General features: G+C 39.1%; 1 protein-coding gene across 7 annotated transcripts in view; it reads right to left on the bottom strand.

Moving 5' to 3' along the window:
- DLG1 (discs large MAGUK scaffold protein 1) overlaps positions 1-22,522 on the bottom strand; it is a 280,132-nt gene that overhangs the window by 94,731 nt on the left and 162,879 nt on the right. For all 7 annotated transcript variants that reach the window (XM_025376048.1, XM_025376049.1, XM_025376050.1 and 4 more), the window contains 4 exons: positions 9,773-9,823; positions 7,182-7,306; positions 5,330-5,499; positions 3,374-3,510 (listed from right to left, as the gene is read on the bottom strand). In XM_025376048.1, the coding sequence (XP_025231833.1) occupies positions 3,374-3,510; positions 5,330-5,499; positions 7,182-7,306; positions 9,773-9,823 (483 nt within the window). The remainder of the gene's footprint in view (positions 1-3,373; positions 3,511-5,329; positions 5,500-7,181; positions 7,307-9,772; positions 9,824-22,522) is intronic.

Here is a 22,522-nt window from a genome sequence, read left to right as displayed (position 1 = left end):
AAAAATCTCTTTCTACACTGAATTTTGCTTGACCACATAACTAGCTTTAGCCAATGAGGTACAGTAATTGTGAAGGAAAGAGAGGATTGATAAAAACAATACATCGGTGCTTATCTTCTTTGGAAAGCTCACTTTTGGAACCTAGCCACCATCCTGTGTGAAACTCAACCTAACCACGCTAAGAGGCCACTGGAGAATTAAGCACCTGGCTAACAGTGCCAGTTGAGTTCCCAGCTAAGCGCCAACTTGCCCACCATATGTGTGGGCCAACCTAGCGGTGGATTTTGTGGCCTAGTAAAGCAAAGACAAGTTGTTCCTGCCAAGCCCTATCCAATCTGAAGAATTATAAACAAATACATGAGTGGTGTTTTTTAGCCATTAATCTTTGTGTTTTCTCACATATCACTAGATAACTGATACAAGAGCTGACACAATTTGCTGAGGGATTCAATGTGGAATGTGTAGGATGATGATCCCAATGTTTTAGACCAGAGAAAAGTTATTTGACCATTTACCAGAATCTTGATCTACACGTTAAAAAACAGTGACTTTGGGAGTGAATAGTAAAGAGGAGAAAATGTACAAGGAGGGAGTCCTGGATTACTTCAACGTTTAGAGGTTAGGGATATGAGGAGGCACCAGACATCAGAACGACAGACTGAAGAGTGGCTACTAAGAAGAGAAATACCAAGATAAAGGGTGACTGTTAGGCAAACGAAAAAGTGTTACAAGGAGGAGGAAGGTGTGTCAAACTCCAGCCAGATCAGTCAATTAAGACAAGGACTGAGCACTGAATGATTTCAGTGTAATTAAGAGAAGAAAAGCCTCATTAAAAGTTGATTTAAAAGAGAATGAGTCTTGCCACAGTGGTATCAGCACAGGTTGCTGTCTCCTACCACCAAAACCAGTTCTAGAGAAACGATAAAAGTAAAAGTGAGAAAATTAGTGGCAACAGATGGCTGTCTTGACTCTGCGTTTGCGTGTGAGTGATGGTGAGACGATGCTGGTTACAGTTCGAGGAAACAGTGGTGATCTTAGCTGTGAAAGGATAAGTTAGAGAAACGTAGTTCAAGTTCTGCTCTTTCCTTTTCCCTATCATTAACTAAAAACACAGTCTCCTTGCAACAATAAACAGTACTCAACAGGATGCAGAACAAAGGAATCTTATATATATTGCTGATGTAAATTTTTACAAGCAGCCTGGAAAACAACAGGGTGGTTTTTAAAAAGAATGCTACTAGCAGAATAATCAACTATCCCGTGACAGTCAAGTAAAATTCTTGTACACGTTCACCAGAACACACAGCACCTCTTCCTAAGAAAATTATTCATAATACCAAAAAAAAAAAAGACTTAAAATAGATTTTTAAAAACCAGTACTTGCTAGTATATTTTTAAAAACCAACATCCTACCATGCCAGAACCAGTTTCTGTGCCTTTTCAGATTCGGCTAGGCCTTGGCTGCTTGCTCAGTGGAGAGTCCTGACTACTACTTTCATCTTGCCTCCTGCCCTTCCCAGTTTTCTCAGCCCCTTCTGGCTGGGACTGGGCATGGCTGATGTGTTCCACACAGTGAGAGCCATAGCACGTCACAGACCCACGTCTGCCCTGTCTATACCCCTGCAGCTCCACCATTTTTGGGCTTGGGTGAATGCTGTGCCACAGAGGATAGGAGTTGGCTTTCCTAGAAACTGTGCCCAGGGAAGCTGGGTAACACAATCCAAAAGCTTGGGACAAATAACCCCTAGCGGGTAGACAAGAGACAGGAGAATAAAAGGGGCCAGCAGATAAACCTTTCTTTCGTTTCTCTGGATGGCTGGATGTAAGGTTTATGATGCCTGGATGGTTTCTACAGTGTCTGCCTGGAAGACTGTTCTACATGACAAGCAACAAGCTACCTTATAAAATTACAGCCAGCTCAGACACTTTCTACCTTCTACTGGCTCTCATTCATTCTCTGCTTCACTTCTCATTTCCACTCACTCTTGCCTTCTTGAGATCACATCTCCCAATAACACCTTAGCACATTAGCTTTTCTTCAGATTCTGTTTCCCTAAGGAACATGGGCTGAGACAGTTATTGATTGATATGGTATGGCTCTGTGTCCCCACCCAAATGTCATCCTGAATTGTAATCCCCACGTGTTGAGGGAGGGACCTTGTAGAAGGTGATTAGATCATGGAGGTGGCTCCCGATGATACTCTCCTGATAGTGAGTGAGTCTCATGAGATGAGACTGTTTTATAAGCATCTGGCATCTCCCCTGCTGGCATGTGAAGAAGGGTGTGTTTGCTTTCCCCCACCCCCAACACCATGATTGTAAGTTTCCTGAGGCTGGTGAGTCCATTAAACCTCTTTCCTTTATAAATTACCCAGTCTCGGGTAATTCTGCATAGCAGTGTGAAAACAAACTAACACACTGATGAAGATTAGACAAATAAATTGCAGTATAGACATACAGTGGAATATTACATAGAGATAAAATGAATGAACTTTAGCTCTAAGCAATGATATGGGTAAGTCTTAGCAAAACAATATTAAGCAAAAAAAATACTGGAGACGAAAGTCTCATACAGTGCAATAGCGTTCTGAAAAACCTTCCAAACAATACTAAACAAAATTATTTAGGCATATGTATGTAATTAAACTTTTTTTTTTTGAGATGGGCTCTCACTCTGTCACCCAGACTGGAGTACAGTGGGACAATCACAGCTCACTGTAACCTCAACCTCCTGGGCTCAGGTGATCTTCCCACCTCAGCCTCCTGAGGAGCTGGGACTATAGGTGTGTATCACCAGGCCTGGCTAATTTCTGTATTTTTTGTAGAGACAGGGTTTTGCCATGCAGACCAGGCTGGTCTTAAACTCCTGGGTACAAGCAATCTGCCTACCTCAGCCTCCCTAAGTGCCAAGATTACAGACAGGTGTGAGCCACCATACCTGGCCTAATTAAACAATTTTTAAGAAGCAAAGGAATAAGAAACACAAAATGGTAGATGTTCTAATTCTTGAGCTGGGTAATTACTAGATTTCATTATATTATTAAGTGAAGTAAAACACAAAAGGGTCATACATAAACAAATGATGACGCTGTTTTATAAATCTAAGGATTATGATGAAACACTGTGCATACAAGCCCTCAACCCTTCAACAACAACGAAGGAATAAAAGGAAAACGGAGGAGGAGTTGGCAGAGAAAACAGAAATGACAAATAAAGATATTACCAAGAATCATTTTTTAGGATTTGACACAGCAAGGCTAGGATTTGCTAATTTAAATATCATTTAGACCTTTTTGGTATGGAGAAATTCCAGTATCTATTAGAAAAATCAGACAACAAAATGATTTAAAAGACAACAGATTTCTATACTTACTGCTAGAAGCTTATCTCCAATCTGGAGTTTGCCATCCTTATGTGCTGCACCTCCTTCAATTATTTTGGTTACATAGATGCTATTATCCCCAGGAATATGCTGATTTCCAACACCTCCAGCAATGCTGAACCCAAGACCTGTTTGTAAAACACTAGTTTTAGATTCTCTTTTATAAGTATGAACTTAAGCCCAGAAAGAAATGGTTGAAAACTACAAGGTAATAATTCCACCACACTAATATTTTTTAAAATAGAAAAGAATCCATTTAGTTATCTACTAGTATATGTTCTGCAATCAAGGGACACTTATAAATATAGCTGCTCCTAGAGTTATGAATAGATTCCTTTTATCCCACGTGTTCCTTCTTAGTATCTTCTCGCAAATGCACTTGTTATTCCAAAGTGACATTGCAAAATTATGTTTTACTTTTGTTTCCATCATAATTACGCTCACCTACACTTTCATTATTTTCACTAGAATAAAACAATTGAGAAGAAATGATAAGATCGTCTGGTGGTGGTGGGCAGAACCAACAGGCTTTAAAAATGTGAATACTTTGGCTCTTTTTCAATATTCTATGAATTAACAACTTTAAGTAAGGAATTTCTGTAATTCTTAAATCTCATAGCTCCAATATCAGAAAATTTCTCAGCTCTCCATTCCTTTTTCATTTGTTGAAATCCTCCCTCTTCCATGAAGCCACATATTTAAACTAATATTTCCATTTATCCTCAATCCCTCGATGTTTTAAAAATTCAGAAATCACATCTTTTTTTTTTTTTTTGAGACGGAGTCTTGCTCTGTGGCCCAAGCTGGAGTGCAGTGGCCGGATCTCGGCTCACTGCAAGCTCCACCTCCCGGGTTCCCGCCATTCTCCTGCCTCAGCCTCCCGAGTAGCTGGGACTACAGGCGCCCGCCGCCTCGCCCGGCTAATTTTTTGCATTTTTAGTAGAGACGGGGTTTCACCGTGTTAGCCAGGAGGGTCTCCATCTCCTGACCTCGTGATCCGCCCATCTCGGCCTCCCAAAGAGAAATCACATCTTAACAGTCCTTTACTGCAGATGTAACTGCTCATAATACATATTAAAAGCACTTCTTCTTTTAACTTAGGCTGTGTATCTGCATTTAAAGTACTTTGTAGATTAATTATCACAAGTTAATATCAATACTATACTTAACTTCAAAGTATTCCAGGACACAAATATTTCACTATTAACGCTAGAAGTCTTTAATGTAATAATACTTAATACCAATAGGGAGAAATCCACTTATAAAACAAGTAGATATTTTGTTCCTTACTTTTAAAAATTCTTAAAAACGTGCTGAGCAAATATTGAATATAAAAATCATAAAAACTTATAAATCTATACACATGCTCACTGAGGTAAAATGTATAAAATGTATACATTGACAAACATAAGAATTTTGGGCCAGGTGCAGTGGCTCACACTGTAATACCAGCACTCTGGGGGGCTGAGGTGGGAGAACTGTTTGAGCCCAGGAGTTTGAGACCAGCCTAGGCAATGCAGGGAGACCTCCGTCTCTACAAAAACTAAACAAACCAGCCCAGTGTGGTGGCGCGTGCATGTAGTCCAAGCTACCTGGGAGGGTGAGGTGAGAGGATGGCTTGAGCTCAGGAGACTGAGGCTGCAGTAAGCCATGAATGCACCACTGGGCTCCAGCCAGGGTGACAGGGCAAAACCCTGCCTCTAAAAACAACCCCCCACCCCACAAAATAGGAACTTTTCAAATGCTGCAATCTTGGTAGAAATGTACATATTCTAAAATGCAATGTAAGACAAAAATCAGTAGAGATAACAGAGAAATTAAAATTCACTCAAGTTCTATAGAATATTACTATTATTGTTCATCTTGAAATCTATGTCACAGATAAAGTTCATAGGAATACTTAACTCAGAGATTTCTTAATTTATCTTAGTTTGACTTACCACATACCTTTAGGACCTTTAATGAGCTTTATTTCCATTATTTTTTCTGATACTGGTTTCCTTCTTTTTACATACAAGCGTACGATAGACCCTGCTTCTTTCAACGCTTCAACTGCTTTGCTATGTGTTACATCACGAACATCTACTTCATTTACTCGTAATATACAGTCATTGACCCTGAGAAAACAATTAAATATAAAAAATAAAAATTAAATATAATGTAAATATTAATTTTCCACTTCACAAATTTTTTACTTTTTTTAAGGTAAAGAGAATTAGAAATAATTCTGGAGTAATTCCAGAAAACACAAATGAAGAAAGTATATCAAAAACTAATATAAACAAATACAAACATTTCCCAAGGGTCAGCAAAAGGAACAAAAGAAATAGTGAAAATAATAGATTATACAAAAATATTAAACAATAATTACAGCTACCATTTGTATACTTACTGCATGCTTATTCTGTGTCGGCGTTAAGATATACTTTATAAAAATAGCAGACATTTATTTAGCACTAATGACATGCTAGACACTTTCTTGGTGTTTTAACCCTCATGACACCTCTAAGCTAAATATATATTTTAATCTGTATTTTACAGATGGAGAAATTGAGGCAAAAAGAATTTAAATAACTTTCCTAAGGCCACCCAGATAGTAAGTGACATAGCTGTGATTCAAAGATAAGAAAACTGAGGCTCACATCATGAGTTTAAGGTCACAGAGACAGTGTGAAAACTGAGATAAACTAAATACAATTTTCTGAGTGCCTATTCCAACCTATATATTAGACATAAAAGAATGAAGTTATTCTTTGAAATTTATATAAAGATTAGGTCACTTAATTCAAAAGTTCTGTAGGTAAATAACTTAAAATTTGTCATAGTGTTATGTTTTTTAAAAGTTTGATTTGTTCCTAGTCTTAGCGTTTTCCCTAGTTCTGGTCTCTTTGACTGCATGGTATTCCATCAGGAAAAAAAGATGGTCATCTCAAATTGGGTAGAAAGGGTAAACAAAATATAATTAAAATATTAAAACTGGTCCGGACAAGCTTCTATATCTAACAGAATCAGAAAGTAAATGTCTACATTTACGTGAATTGTTAAATGATTAATTTTTATATCCATTTGATTTCATTAATATACCATCTGTCATATCCAGTGAGAATTAAAGCTTAGAAATCGAAAAACTGCATAAGGTACCAACATCCTTAAAATAAGATGCTGTTTTTAACAGACTATATAAACTCTTTAGTCCTAAAACTTCAGGCTATTTTAACAACAAACAAGGAAATAGGGAAAATGCCGTAATTTATGACCCCCCCAAAAATCAAAGTTTGCAAAATATATCTTCCAAAATGGAACACATTTAAACAGAGACAAATGTTATTTTCATCTAGTCAATTAAGAAAATATATTACTTAAAATTTGCATATACTTTAGTCTTTGTGGTGTGGGATTCAACTTGGATGTGTGATCCTCTATTCTCCTTATCTTAAATAAGTTTATATACATGTTTCCCAACCAGAGAGGAAATGGAAAATATTTTGTGAGCAAATTTGAAAATACAAAGGGAAACTCATGATTTCTATAAATATGTTCACAAACATTTAAACCATCAACCAAATTTATCATTCAAAATGTTGTAATATCTAAGATAAAACTGGAGTCCTAAATGAACACAGGAAAACAACATTTGGAGCATAATTATCGCATTCATTGACTTGAATGTTGTTAAAGCATTCACCCTATGTTAGTTTTTATGATAGTGTTTGTTATTTGTATTTATTCCTTATCCAGTCTGCTTCAAGAAAAATACACAAAGTGGATTCAGCATCACAATGAAAATCGCAAAACATACCGCAATCTTCCATCTTGGGCGGCTGCTCCCCCCGTGATAATTTTGGTAATGAAAATACTTGAGTCATCTCCAATATGTGGGTTGTCTGTACCTCCTGCAATGCTGAAACCAAGCCCTGAATTTCCCTGAGGATAGAAGAAAAAAAATTGAGACTGAATGTGATTTATCTTTATTGATAGGTTCCTGTCATTAAAGGATGCAGAAACTGTACTAACATAAGGAACACAACAAATAAAGGTATATGGGTGAGTAAAATATAAAGATTCTAAATTACGGACATGTTCTGAAGGAAAGTCCTTTCAGAGGCATTACTGCTGAACAGGTGAGGTTCAAGAAAATATACCAAGGACTTCTGAAGTCTACTCCACAGTTCTTTCTTTAAAAGTATGTGCAACTTGTCGCTGGATTAAGTCACCCATCTGCAGAGGTGTCACTCTAAGTCTGTTTCTTTCAGACTGCACCTCAGCCATGTTTGGTAGGGCACATCTCTCCTATGAGACAAACGCTGAAGTGATCTTCCTGCTGTTCTTTCTGAGCAGGTAAAACACACATATTGTTTTAGCCTTTGAAAAAAAGGGGTGGCGATGGTGCTTTTCTTCTGCTAACCTGACATCGGCTTATTTTTAAATGACCGAATTGTGGCCGCTAAGTGACAGCTGCCATCAACCCATGACATGTTTAACCAACACATCCGATTAGCAAAAGGCGTTTTTCCAGTTTTTCATACTAAAGTCCAACCTGAGAACACTGGTGAATTTTCTGGACAGCAAAGTAAATTTTGCCAAAGGAGCTCTACTTTTTGCTTGTTTTATGAACTGGAGAAACAAGATTTCTGAATATTTTCTTCACAGAAAGGGTCTGACTGCCACAAAAAGCCTTCAAAGAGAATTGATTTAAGCAATGGTATTAAAAAATGTTCATCTGCAAGAATGTTTTAACTGAATTTCAGGCAACTCAAGTAAGCAAATATATGTGGACCTATTATTTAACTGGTAGTATTAAACAGTGTAAACACTCACTCTACCACCATTTGTCTTAAAATTCTATTTTAATAAAAAAATGTTTTTTCAATCTAACTTCATGAATTACCTGAATCTTAAGAACAGTACCAGTGGATTATGGGAGGTTACCAAGTTACTTAGGTACTCAAGTTCTTCAACCAGTGAAAAATACAACGTATAGTCCTGACTAAACAAAAGGAATTTAAAAGGCCCTGGGAAAGAATAAAAAAATCAGTAATATAAAAAGTTAGGAGACATCACAAACTACTATATTAAAATATGTACAGTACATTAATACTGTGCTTACTTGAATGTTACTTCAGTAGCCACCTAACAGGTGATGCGAATTTAAGTAGAAGGCAATAAAGATATACATGTAAGACTCTCTCAGATTTATTTTTCTCAGACTTGATTCCAATATAAACAAATCTAATTATCTAGGATTTTAGTCTAGAATATACACACATTTAGTTACTTAAGAATCTGCTTGTGTGAAACACTAAATTTTCATAAAATGCGAGCCAGATAAGGTGGCATTACTATTATAACTTACAATAAAAATTGAATGCAGATACTCTTTTTTCTTTTTAGACGGAGTCTCACTCTGTCACCCAGGCTAGAGTGCAGTGACGCGATCTTGGCTCACTGCAACCTCTGCCTCCCGGGTTCAAGCGATTCTCCTGAGTCGACTAGCTGGGATTACAGGTCTGCACCACCACACCCGGCTAATTTTAGTATTTCTAGTAGAGGCGGAGTTTTGCCATGTTGGCCAGGCTGTCTTGAACTTCTGGCCTGAAGTGATTCACCTGCCTCGGCCTCCCAAAGTGCTGGGATTACAGGCGTGAGCCACCGTGCCGGGCCTGAATGCAAACGTTCTTAAGGAAAAAAACATATCTTAAGAAAATTTACACATCTGCATTACACCCTTAAGTCATTTTCTGACTGGGGGAGTATACCATAGTAAGTTTTTAATACAGCTCTGTCCGTTAGAAGTATGGTTATTTTGCTAGAAAAGAAAATTGACACAATGACCATGTTACTAGTATACCACTTACTTAATACGAACAATATTTCATTATCATATGCATATAAACAATACAAACAAAATTAAAAAGCAAGAAAAACCTGAGTAACTATCATAATCTAGAGGGGTCTAAGGAGACAGGATAACTAAACGTAATGTGGTTTCCTGGATGGGCCTCTGGAAGACAGTAACATAAAAAGTAAGGAAACAGAGACTTCGGTTAATAATAATGTATGAATATAGGTGTGTTAGTTCAAACAAATGTACTCTAGTAATATAAGATGTTAACAATAGAGGCGGCCGAATCCAGGGTAAATGGAAACTCTTGGGACTATCTTTACAACTTCTTTGTAAATCTAAAACTACTTTAAAATAAAAGTTTGTTAAAAAAATAAGGTTACTAAAGAAAAGGCACACGTTTTGAAAATACCTTGGCCAATTTTATGAACTGGGAACTTAGAAAATATCATATAGTTCTGTTTTTGAAAGACCTCCCTTGAATTCTGTATGAAAAAGCAGTATATTGCAAAGTTCTTTAAACAACAGATTAAGGTAATAGTTTTTACCCTTTCAAGTGTGATTTCTTCATATTCATAATCTGCATCTGTGCCATTAACCTACAGGGGAAAAGAAAAGCAGCTCAGAAACTTAAGAGTGTAAAATCTGAAATGGCAAGACAAAATTTTTGTATGATTTATTAATGAAAACCTGTTAAATGCAACAGTAATCAAATACAATATTCATTTTAATAAGTCTGGGGAAGATTTTCAAGGAATGGAAGGATACAAATGTGATTAATGAACTGACAACATTCGTGGTATCATGACTTTCAAATCCAGAATAGGCACATTCAGCTTTTAATAGTTTCGACCTCTGATCCTTCTCTGTCTTGTTCCACGCATCTATCAGTTGCCAACTGTTCCTGATTTGAACACTTTAATTTTTCTGAAAATCATCACCTCTTCACTCTCATTTCTGACACCTTTCTTCAGGCCTTGTTAAACCTCCTCTGGAATGCAGTACTGTCTATGCAGTCTGCCTGATTGCTTAGATTAGTATTCCCCACTGCCCAAATCACTGTGTTTTAAACAGCTGGTTCTTTTTAAAGAACATAACCTACTTCCTCTAAAGCTTTCAAAACTCTCCCTTTCTCGAAATATCCAAACTCTAGGGCTTGGTAATCACGTCTTTGAATGAACTGACCCCAATGTACCACTCACCTTCATTCTTCACCTCTTCATAAACCTTACACACTATCCAGTCTGAATGACTTGCTCTTTCCATTACACATCCTACAATTTCCCACTTCGACATCTGGAAATTTTGTGCTTCCTCGGTCACAAATTTCACTTACATGTTTTATGTCAAAATCAGAGTCACCATTCAAGATATCTTGGTCACAATTTATCTCCCTCCAATTTATTTCCTAGTCTCTGCTCAAAGAAGTTAACTCCTACAGTAAAGGCCACTGGTGAAACAAGTCCCTGGAATCAGATGAACATGGGTTTGAATCCTTGCTTTAACATTTCTCGTGATATGAGGCTGGGCAAAACTCTAGCTAAATCCAATGGGGACTGTGGTAAATTCTACTTCTGAACATGGCTCACATCTTCCATTCCAGACATTCTTTTGCAATATGACTAAATCATCCTACCATCAATAGGAGTCTCTTTCCCCTCCCATTAGATCTAGGCAAGTCCTGTGACTAGCTTTGACTGAAAATAAATGTGGCACAAACGATGCCGTGTGATTTCAGAGACTAGATCATCTGATGCCTGGTAGTATTTGCCTTTGCTTGGAATGTATTTTCTTTAGAACCCAGCAGCTATAACATGAGGAAAACTCAAGCAGCCTACAGGGAGATCTAAACAACGGAGAACCAAAACCCTTGGCCCAAAACTCCAGCTACACTTCTAATCAGCAGTCAGCACCAACTATCAGCCTTGTGAATAAGGCTGTTTGGACCTCCCAGCCATGTCCAGTGCCCTAACCCACACCATGTAAAGCAGAGTCATCCAGTTCATTATGAGAAAACATGAACTGTTGTTCTTTTAAGCCGCTAAGCTTCAGGGTAGTTTGTTATGCAATGACAGATAACCACAACAGAAACAACGAAACCTACGTAAGCTACTTTGCTTTCTTAACCGTACTATAAAAAGTAGCCCTTAGTTCAGGTCTAACATAGGGACCAGGAGTTTCTTCCTTGAGACTTCTGAGGCCCATCTCTACTACCCTTTTGGGTTCTTAACTCTTGTGATTCTCCTGGATTCAAATCCTATTACTATTTTGTTCCCTCTTCTTTTTCTCATCTAAAGACATTTTCCTCTTATAGATTATATGTTATAAAGGCATTATATATTTATACGGAAAGAGTTGGGATTTTACTCTGCTACCCAGGCTGGAATGCACTGGCATAACCATAGCTCGTTGCGGCCTCAAACTCCTGTCTTCAAGTGATCCTCCTGCCTTAGCCTCTTGAGTAGCTGAGACTACAGGCACATGCCACCATGCCTGGCTAAGTTTATTTTTATCTGTTTTCCGTAGAGATGGGGTCTGTGTTGTCCAGGTGTTCGCTTGCGTGCTCTCTCTCTCTTGTCTCTCTCTCTCTCTCTCTCTCAGCTTAGGAGGAGTAACTTCAAGAGATGTGTTGATCATGTCTGTGCATCTAGAGTATAGGAGGGTTACACATGTGTATATCACACCCACTTGACTGGAAGTCCTTTGTTAAGAGTAAAATTTTCATTTGCTGCAATATCCCCTTTCTTATTCTAAAGGTCATTTGTATCATCTTGTTTCTTGACGTTATTGACGAATCCATTACATTTCATGGTATTACTTTGTTTTTAACAATTCCTTATTCCTTTGATTTTCTAAAAAAGACTTTTGAGTTGAATGCTCAATTTATGCTTACTCTATTCTGCTTTTAAAAGCCTCAAAGTTTACAAATTTTCCTTGGCATATGGATTAGGCCAAATCCCGTAACTGCTAGCTGCACTGGGCTCCATTTTTGTTCATTTGTTTATTTCTAAATCATCTAAATTTTATTTTGGAAAACATCTCCAAATGAGTGTGCTCATATGGCCCTTTTGGCATTAATGTAAAATTCAGATTTCTGCCTCCAGGAATCTTAGATTTTTCACCTCTAAGTCTCCTCACAAGGTAGGAGCTCAGTAAATGTTCCTGGTGCTTAATTTAACGCCAATTCATCACGCAGGTTTCTAAGCAGCACAGAAGGGGGGTTTTTAGGTAGCGCTGAGTACTTTTAAAAAGGTGAAACATGAGGCGGCCATACAGACCACCAGTAACTTTATTCCTTAATCCTCAATTGTTTGAAACTCTGATAATTTCAAATACCAAGACAATTCTGTAACATTAAACATACTCACACTAAAGCTTCTAAGGGCCAAGAGTATATTATCAAAAACATATTTGCGTGTGTGTGTGTGTGTGTGTGTGTGTGTGTGTGTGATGAGAAAATTTACAATCTACTCTCAGAAACAGTAAAATACACTGTTACTAACTCTAGCTGCCATGTTATACAACACATCTTGTGAAGTTACTTCACGTAAATTGAAATTTTGTATCATCTGACCACCATTTCCTCAATCCCTCCCCACCATCCCCAGGTAACCACCACTCTACTCTCTGCTTTTTGACTTTTTAACATTTGATCGTGCAGTATTTGCCTTTCTGTGCCTGGTTAATTTCATTTAACATGTCATCCAGGTTCATCCATGTTGTCACAAATGACAGAATTTCCTTCTTTTTAAAGGCAGAAGAGTATTCCACTCTGTATATATACCACATTTTCTTCACCTACTTCATGTGTCAACAGACACTAAGGTTGTTTCCGTATCTTGGCAACTGTGACTAATGCTGCAATGAACACTGGAGTCAGGTATCTCTCTGATGTATTGATTTTCTTTCCTTTGGATATGTACTCAGAAGTAGGATTGCTGATCACATGGTAGTTCTATTTTTAATTTCTGAAGAACCTCCACAGTGTACCATGCAATGGCTGTACTAATTTACATTCCCACCAACAGCATAGAAAGCTTCCCTGTTCTCTGTACCATTGCCAAGACTTATCTTGTCTTTTTTTTTTTTTTTTTTTTGAGACGGAGTCTCGCTCTGTCGCCCAGACTGGAGTGCAGTGGCCGGATCTCAGCTCACTGCAAGCTCCGCCTCCCGGGTTTACGCTATTCTCCTGCCTCAGCCTCCCGAGTAGCTGGGACTACAGGCGCCAGCCACCTCGCCCGGCTAGTTTTTTGTATTTTTTAGTAGAGACGGGGTTTCACCGTGTTAGCCAGGATGGTCTCGATCTCCTGACCTCGTGATCCGCCCGTCTCGGCCTCCCAAAGTGCTAGGATTACAGGCTTGAGCCACCGCGCCCGGCCTATCTTGTCTTTTTTATAACAGCCATCCTAATGGGTGTGAAGTGGTATCTCACTGTGGTTTTAATATGCATTTTCCTGATGATTGGTGATGTTAAGCATTTTTAAATATACTTGCTGGACATTTAGTCTTTTTGTGTATATGCAATGTCCTTTCAGATCCTTTGTCCATTTTTAAAAATGGGTTATTTGTTTTCTTGCTATTTATTCATATTTTTAACTTTGTTGCCCAGCCTGGAGTGCAGTGGTGTGATCACAGCTCACTGCAGCCTTTTAACTCCTGGGCTCAAGCAATCCTTCCACCTCGGCCTTGTGAGTAGCCAGGACTACGGGCATGCGCCATTGCGCTCGGTGAATTTTTAAAATTTTTTTCTGGAGACAAGGTCTCATTACATTGCCCAGGCTGGTCTCAAACTCCTGAGATCAAGTGATCCTCCCACCTTGGCCTCCCAAGGGCTGGGATAATGGGCGTGAGCCACCAGGTCTGACAATGTTTTCTTGCTATTGATTTGAGTTCCTTATAAATTTTTTATTAACCCCTTGTCAGACTTAGAGTTCACAAATATTTTCTCCCATTCTGTAGGCCGTCTCTTCACTCTGTTGATTGTTGCTTTTGCTGGGCAGAAGCTTGTTGTAATCCCATTTACTTATTTTGTTTTCACTGCCTATGCTCCCGGGTTTCAAAGTATCTGCTCAGTCCAATGTCGAGAAGTTTTTCCCTTATGTTTTCTTTCTTTCTTTCTTTCTTTTTGAGATGGAGTCTCACCCTGTCGCCCAGGCTGGAGTGCAGTGGCGTGATCTGGGCTCACCACAAACTCCACCTTCTGGGTTCAAGCGATTCTCCTGCCTCAGCCTCCCAAGTAGCTGGGATTACAGGTGCACGCCACCATGCTCAGCTAATTTTTGTATTTTTAGTAGAGACAGGGTTTCACCATGTTGGCCAGGCTGGTCTCGAACCCCTCACTTCAGGTGATCTGCCCACCTCGGCCTCCCAAAGTGCTGGGATTACAGGCGTGAGCCTCTGTGCCCCACTGCTTTTCCCTGATGTTATCTTTCAGTAGTTTTACAAAGTCAGTTAACATTTAAATCCTGAATCCATTTCAAGTAGATTTTTGCATATGGTATGAGATAAGGGTCCAATTTCATTCTTCTGCACGTGGATATCCAGGTACTGTAATACCATATATTGAAGAAACTGTCCTTTCCCCAATGTGTGCCCTTGCCATTTTTGTTGAAGATCAGTTTACCATAAATGTGCAGATTAATTTCTGAGCTCTCAATTCTACTTCATCGTGCTGGTCTGTTTTTGTGCCAGTACCATGCTGTTTTCATTACCACAGCTCTGAGGCAGATTCTGAGATGAGGCAGTATGATGCCTTAAACTTCGTTCTTTTTGTTCAAGATTGCTTTGGCTATTTGGGGTCTTTTGTGGTTCCATTTCAATTTTAGAAGCATATTTTCTACTTTTACGAAAACTATCACTGAAATCTTGAAAGGGACTACACTATAGATCGTTTTGGGTGCTATGACTGTTTCAACAATATTAACCTCACAACCATGAAATGGGGTATCTTTCCATTTATCTGTGTTTTCTTCAATTTTATTCATTTATGTTTTATAGTTTTCACTGTACAGATATTTTACCTTTGGCTAAATTTATTCCTATGCATTTTACTTTATATTTTTTGGTGCTATTGTAAATGGCATGAAATGAAAAGGAGACATTAAAACTGTTACCACAGAAATATAAAAGATCATAAGGAACTACTATGAACAATTACATGCCAACAAACTGGATAACCAAGAAGGAAGACAATTTTCTAGAAATACAAAACTGCTTAGACTGAATTACGAAAAACAGAAATTCTGAATAGAGCATTACTAGTCTGATTATCAGTAATCTAAGATCTTCTATCAAAGAAAAGCCCAGAGTGTGATGGGTTCATGACTGAATTCTACCAAACATTTAAAGAAAAACTAACACCAATCCTTCTCAAACTCTCCCCTGAAACTGAGTAGGAAATACCAAATGCTTCTCAAATTCATTTTACAAGGCCAGAATTACCCTGATACCAAAGCCAGACAAGAATACTATAAGAAAAGAATATTTCGGGCTGATATAACCGATAAACATAGATTTAAAAATCCTCAACAAAATACTAGCAATTCAAAGCACATTAAAAGGATCATTCACCATAATCAAGTGAGATTTAACCCGGGGAGGTAATGATGGTTCAACAAATGAACATCAACAAATGTGATATACCACATTAACAGAATGAAATTTAAATTTTAAATTTTATTAAATTTTGGCTGGGTGCAGTGGCTCATGCCTGTAATCCCAGCACTTTGGGAGGCTGAGACGGGCAGATCACCTGAGGTTAGGAGTTTGAGACCAGCTGGCCAACATGGCAAAATCCCGTTTCTACTAAAAATACAAAATTTAGATGGGCGTGGTGGCGAGTGCCTGTAATCCCAGCTATTTGGGAGGCTAAGGCCGGAGAATCACTTGAACCCGGAAGACAAAGGTTGCAATGAGCTGAGATGGCATCATTGCACTCCAGCCTGGGCAACAAAAGTGAAACTGTCTTACACACACACACAAAATTGTTAAATTTTAATCAATTTAAACAGCAACATGCGGCTCGTGGCTACTTTACTGGATGGCACAGCTCCAGTCGAATCATTCCGTTAAGCCCACCTTTGCGCTCTCAAAACGCAAGCATACAGTCTCTTTCTTTTGCTTTCTCCCTCCTCTCCCTCTCCTACCCCTCCCACCTCTCCCCCACCCCCACATCCATTTTTGGGGGCTATGATTGGTATGACACCAAATTTACAGATTAGTCTGGGGAAAATGAAGATCTTTACATTATTTTCCTGCTCAGGACCATGAACTGTTCTCCACTGAAGTACTCTTTCATGCCACTTAGTAAAGTTTCATGGTTTTCTTACTACACACTATGTATTTCATTTTTAGCTGATTGATATATATTTCACAATTTTATTAATACAGTTAATGGAATCATATTTCCAACTGGTTGTTGCTGGTATAATAAAATAACATTTACTGTTTAACTTTTAAATTGTACGAGTTTATCTTTTTAGTATAATTAAAGGCTTCTGTATAGCCTTTAAAATTTTAGCCTTTATTTATAGGTACATATAGGTCATATTCTCAGTCCTTTACTGGCCCAAGAATTTTAAGTTTCTAATCATTTTAACACTAATATATCCAAACAGGACAAATCCAATTACATTAAAGTTATAAGACTTGTTCAAGGAAAGATAAAAAAGAAGCCTAATTTACTAATTCCTTATGTTTAGGTTCAATTCAAATAATACTTTTCTAACTATAGAGTAATATATCAAAATCCAACATTTTATCAGTATTTATATGACTCATGGTTAATAATAATGCATAATCACAGGCAATTAAAAACCTCAAAGCTAGCTGGATGCAGCGGCTCACGCCTGTAATTCCAGCACTTTGGGAGGCCGAGATGTGTGGATCACTTGAGGCCAGGACTTTGAAACCAGCCTGGCCAACACAGTGGAACCCCATCTCTACTAAAAATAGAAAAAATTGACTGGGTATGGTGGTGCATGGCTTGTAATCTCAGCTACTCAGGAGGCTGAAGCATGGGAATCATTTGAACTCCAAAGGTGGAGGTTGCAGTGAGCCAAGATCGAGCCACAATACTCCAGCCTGGGCAACAGAGCAAGATTCTTATCTCAAAAATACAAAAAACCCTCAAAGCCTATACCATCACAAAGCAAAGCTCTAAAAATAAAAATGTACTGGAAAAAGAAGATGTACTTTCTAATGAAAAATTAACATAACTAAATACGAAATAATAGCCCTCAAAGAGGTTACTTAAAAGTGTTTCCTAACTAATGAATTTAGGTCACTTAAAAAATATTGTAGCTATAAATTATATTACATGTGGAAAAACTGAAGCTTTTATTATGTAATAAACCTACCAAAGTTCAATGGAGTGAATTTTTCTAACTTCAGTCTTCATGTTTTGTCTCAAGGAAAATAAAGATAGGGGAATAGATTGGAACTTTTTTAACAGATTACTTCATTTCCTGCTCTTTACTGGATCCAGTAAGAACTCAAATTTTTGTGTGTAATTTTGCCTTCTTTCGATGTTTTTACTACTTAAGGATAGAACAGGATGGAGAATCAAACCCAAAGCCAATGAAATTATAGTATCAATTAATACTTAAAATTGCATATAATATATCACAATGGCAAAATACTGAAAGCTTTCCCTTAATAATCAGGAACACAACAAGGACGCTTGCTTTACTACTTCCATTAAATACTGTAATAGAGGTGTTAGCCAGGGGAATTACAGGCAAGAAAGAGAAAACGCATCCAGAAGTTGGTGAAGGATAAAGATGACAGATGGGGGCAGGATTAGCTTGCAGCTCCTGCTTGGATGGACAGAGCAGTTGTGGACACTCACATTGTGAACTTTTGCTCCAAGAACTACCACAGGAACATACCAGAAAAGTCGAGATAATCCACAGCGCCTTTGAAGGCACTAGATCGCCACTGCAGGCTACTTGAGACACTGAAAACCTGTGAGTCTCCTTGCTTTCTTGGCAGGTAGGCTCATGGTCTGGGGCAAGTGCTCAGCCCTGGTCACCTGCTGCCAGGAAATAGACTTGGTGCTGTTGAGGGGGCACGGTGGGAGTGAGACAGGCCCTTAGGGCTGTGGGCTGTGCAGGAGCAAGGTGAGGCCTGTGACTGCCAGCTTTCCCCCATTTCCCTGGTGACCTGCATGTCTCAGCAGAAGCAGCCATAAAAGGCAGCCACAATCCCCCTGGTAACAAAACTCCATTGTCCTGGGAACCACATCCCCATGCCCCACAGCAGCTGCAGCAAGCCCCATCCAAGAAGAGTCTGAGCTCAGATATGTCTATCCCTGCCCCAACCTGGTGGTCTTTCTCTACCAGCCCTGGTATCCCTGCCCCCTGGTGGTCTTTCTCTACCAGTCCTGGTAGCCAAAGGCAAAGGTCACAATCTCTTGGGAGCTCTATGGCCCTGCCCACTGCCTGAGAGACCTGAAAACTTAACCAGGCGTCCGTATGGCAAGTTTCAGTACTGCAGCTGATGCACTCTTGACAGTGCCACCTCCTGGCTGGAGGACAACCAACACAAAACCAGCGCACCAAACAAAAACACAACCACAGACCCTCAGAGAGTCCACTTCATTCCCCTGCTCCCTCCACCACAGCAGGTGCTGGTATCCATGACTGAAAGACCTGATGATGGATCACATCACAGGACTCTTTGCAGACACTCCCCAGTACCAGCCTGGAGCCTAGTAGATCTGCTGGGTGGCAGACTCAGAAGAGTAAACACAGTCACTGTAGTTTGGCCCTCAGGAAGCCCCATTCCTAGGGGAAGGGGGAGAACACCACATCAAGAGAGCACCTGTGGGACAAAAGAATCTCAACAGCAGCCCTTGACTTCCCTCTGACAGAGTCTACTCAAATGAGAAGGAACCAGAAAAACAATTCTGGTAATAAAACAAGACCAGGTTCTTTAACACCACCAAAAGATCACACCAGCTCACCAGCGATGGATCCAAACCAAGACGAAATCTCTGAATTGCCAGAAAAAGAATTCAGAAGGTCGAATATTAAGTTAATCATGGAGGCACCAGAGAAAGGTGAAGTCCAATTTAAAGAAATCAAAAACATGACACAGGATATGAAAAGAAAAACCTTCAGTGAAATAGGCAGCATGAATAAAATCAATCACAACTTCTGGAAATCAAGGACACACTTAGAGAAATGCAAAGTGCACTGAAAAGTCTCAGCAATAGAATCAAACAAGCAGAAGAAGGAACTTCAGAGCTTGAAGACAAGGCATTTGAATTAATCCAATCCATCAAAGACAAAGAAAAAGAATTTAAAAAACGAAGAGGCCAGGTGCGGTGGCTCAAGCCTGTAATCCCAGCACTTTGGGAGGCCGAGGTGGGAGGATCACGAGGTCAGGAGATCGAGACCATCCTGGCTAACATGGTGAAACCCCGTCTCTACTAAAAATACACAAAAAACTAGCTGGGTGTGGTGGTGGGCGCCTGTAGTCCCAGCTACTCAGGAGGCTGAGGCAGGAGAATGGAGTAAAGCCGGGAGGTTTTACGAAGTACATCAAAATAGAACCTCTTTAAAGCATAAATCTCACGGGACCTATATAACAATAACACAATGAAAAAAATAAAAAATAAAAAAATAAAAAACCCAAGGCATTCAGGCAACAAATAGCACGATGAATAGTACCTCACATCTCAGCACTAATGTTGAAGGTAAATGGCCTAAATGCTCCACTTAAAAGACACAGAATGGCCGGGCGTTGTGGCGGGCACCTGTAGTCCCAGCTACATGGGAGGCTGAGGCAGGAGAATGGCACAAACCCAGGAGGCGGAGCTTGCAATGAGCCACGATCATGCCACTGCACTCCAGCCTGGGCGATAGTGCGAGACTCCGTCTCAAAAAAAAAAAAAAAAAAAAAAGATACAGAATGGATAAGAATTCACCAACCAAGTTTCTGCTATCTTCAGGAGATTCACCTAACTCCTAAGGACTCAAATAAACTTAAGGTAAATGGGTGAAAAAAGATATTCCATGCAAATGGACACCAAAAGCAAGCAGGAGTAGCTATTCTTCTATCAGACAAAACAAACTTTAAAGCAACAGCAGTTAAAAAAGCCAAAGAAGGACATTATATAAGGATAAAAGGATTAGTCCAACGATCAGATCCTAAATACATATGCATCTAACACTGGAGACCTCAAATTTGTAATTACTACTAGACCTAAGAAATGAGATAGTTGGCAACACAATAATAGTGTGGGACTTTCAATACTCCACTGACAGCACTAGACAGGTCATTAAGACCGAAAGTCAATAAAGAAACAATGGACTTAAACTATACCCTAAAACAAATGGACTTAACAGATATTTACAGAACATTCTACCCAACAACTGCAGAATATACATTCTATTCATCAGCACACGGAACATTCTCCAAGACAGACTATACGAGAGGCGGCAAAACAAATCTCGGTAAATTTAAGAAAAATCAAAACTGTATCAACTGTACTCTCTCTGACTACAGTGGAATAAAACTGAAAATCAACTCCAAAAGGAATCCTCGAAACTACGTAAATACATGGAAATTAAACAGCCTGCTACTGAACGACTGTTGGGTCAGCAATGAAATCAAGATGGAAATTAAGATTCTCTGAACTGGATGATAACAGTGACACAACCTATCAAAACCTCTGGGATACAGCAAAAGTAGTGCTAAGAGTAAAGTTCATAGCATTAAATGCCTACATTAGAAAGTCTGAAAGAGCACAAAGAGACAATCTAAGGTTACAACTAAAGGAACTGGAGAAACACAAACAATCCAAACCTGAACCCAGCAGAAGAAGAGAAATAACGGAGATCAGAGCAGAACTAAATGAAACTGAAACAAACAAACAACACAAAAGACAAATAGAACAAAAAGCTGGATCTTTGAAAAGGTACATAAAATTGACAGACCATTAGCGAGATTAACCACGAAAAGAAGAGAGATGATCCAAATGGCCGGCGTGGTGGCTCACGCCTGTAATCCCAGCACTTTGGGAGGCTGAGGTGGGTGGATCACTTGAGGTCAGGAGTTCGAGATCAGTCTGGCCAACATGGTGAAACCCCATTTCTACTAAAAATACAAAAATTAGCTGGGTGTGGTGGCGGGCACCTGTCATCCCAGCTACTCGGGTGACTGAGGCAGAAGCATTGCTTGAACCCAGGAGGTAGAGGCGGCAGTGACCTGAGATTGTGCCACAGCCTGAGTGACAGAGCGAGACTCCATCTCAAAGTAAAAGATCCAAACAAGCTCAATGAGCAATGAAATAGGAGATAATACAACCAATACCACAGAAATATGAAAGATTATTCAAAGCTACTATGAACACCTTTACATGCATAAACTAGAAAACCTTGAGATGGATAAATTCCTGGAACTATACAACCTTCCTAGATTAAACCAGGAAGAAATAGAAACTCTGAACAGACTAATAACAAGTAGTGAGACTGAAATGGTAATTAAGAAATTGCCAATGAAAAAAAAAGTCCAGGACAAGACAGATGCACAGCTGAATTCTGTCAGACATTCAAAGAAGAAATGGTACCAATCCTATTGACAATATTCAAAAAGATAGAGAAAGAGGGAATCCTCCCTAAATCATTCTATGAAGCCAGTGTAACACTAATACCAAAACCAGGGAATGATCTAACAAAAAAAGAAAACTACAGACACATATCCCCGATTAACACAGATGCAAAAATCCTCAACCACATATCAAGAGAATCCACCATGATCAAGTGGGTTTCATACCAGGGATGCCAGGATGGTTTAACATACATAAGTCAATAAATGTGATACACCACATAAACAGAATTAAAAACAAAAATCACACCATCATCTCAACAGATGCAGAAAAAGCATTTGACAAAATCCAGCATCCCTTTATGATTAAAACCCTCAGCAAAATCAGCACAGAAGGGACAAACCTTAAGGTAATAAAAGCCACCTGTGACAAGCCCACAGTCAACATTATATTGAATGGGAAGAAGTTGAAAGCATTCCCCCTGAGAAGTGGAAAAAGACAAGGATGCCCACTTTCACCACTTCTACTCAACATAGTACTGGACGTCCTAGCCAGAGCAACCAGACAAGAGAAAGAAAGGGCACCCAAATTGGTGAAGAGGAAGACAAAAGATTGCTGTTTGCTGCTGATATAATCGCATACCTAGAAAATCCTGAAGACTCATCCAAAAACCTCCTAGAACTGGTAAGTGAATTCAGCAAAGTTTCAGGATACAAAATTAATGTGCACAAATCAGTACCTCTGC

The sequence above is a fragment of the Theropithecus gelada genome, chromosome 2, assembly GCF_003255815.1.
Source record: "Theropithecus gelada isolate Dixy chromosome 2, Tgel_1.0, whole genome shotgun sequence".
In the NCBI taxonomy this organism is placed as follows: Eukaryota; Metazoa; Chordata; class Mammalia; order Primates; family Cercopithecidae; genus Theropithecus; species Theropithecus gelada.
The sequence above is the reverse complement of the archived record's forward strand: the minus strand, read 5'-3'. Positions and strand labels throughout refer to the sequence as shown.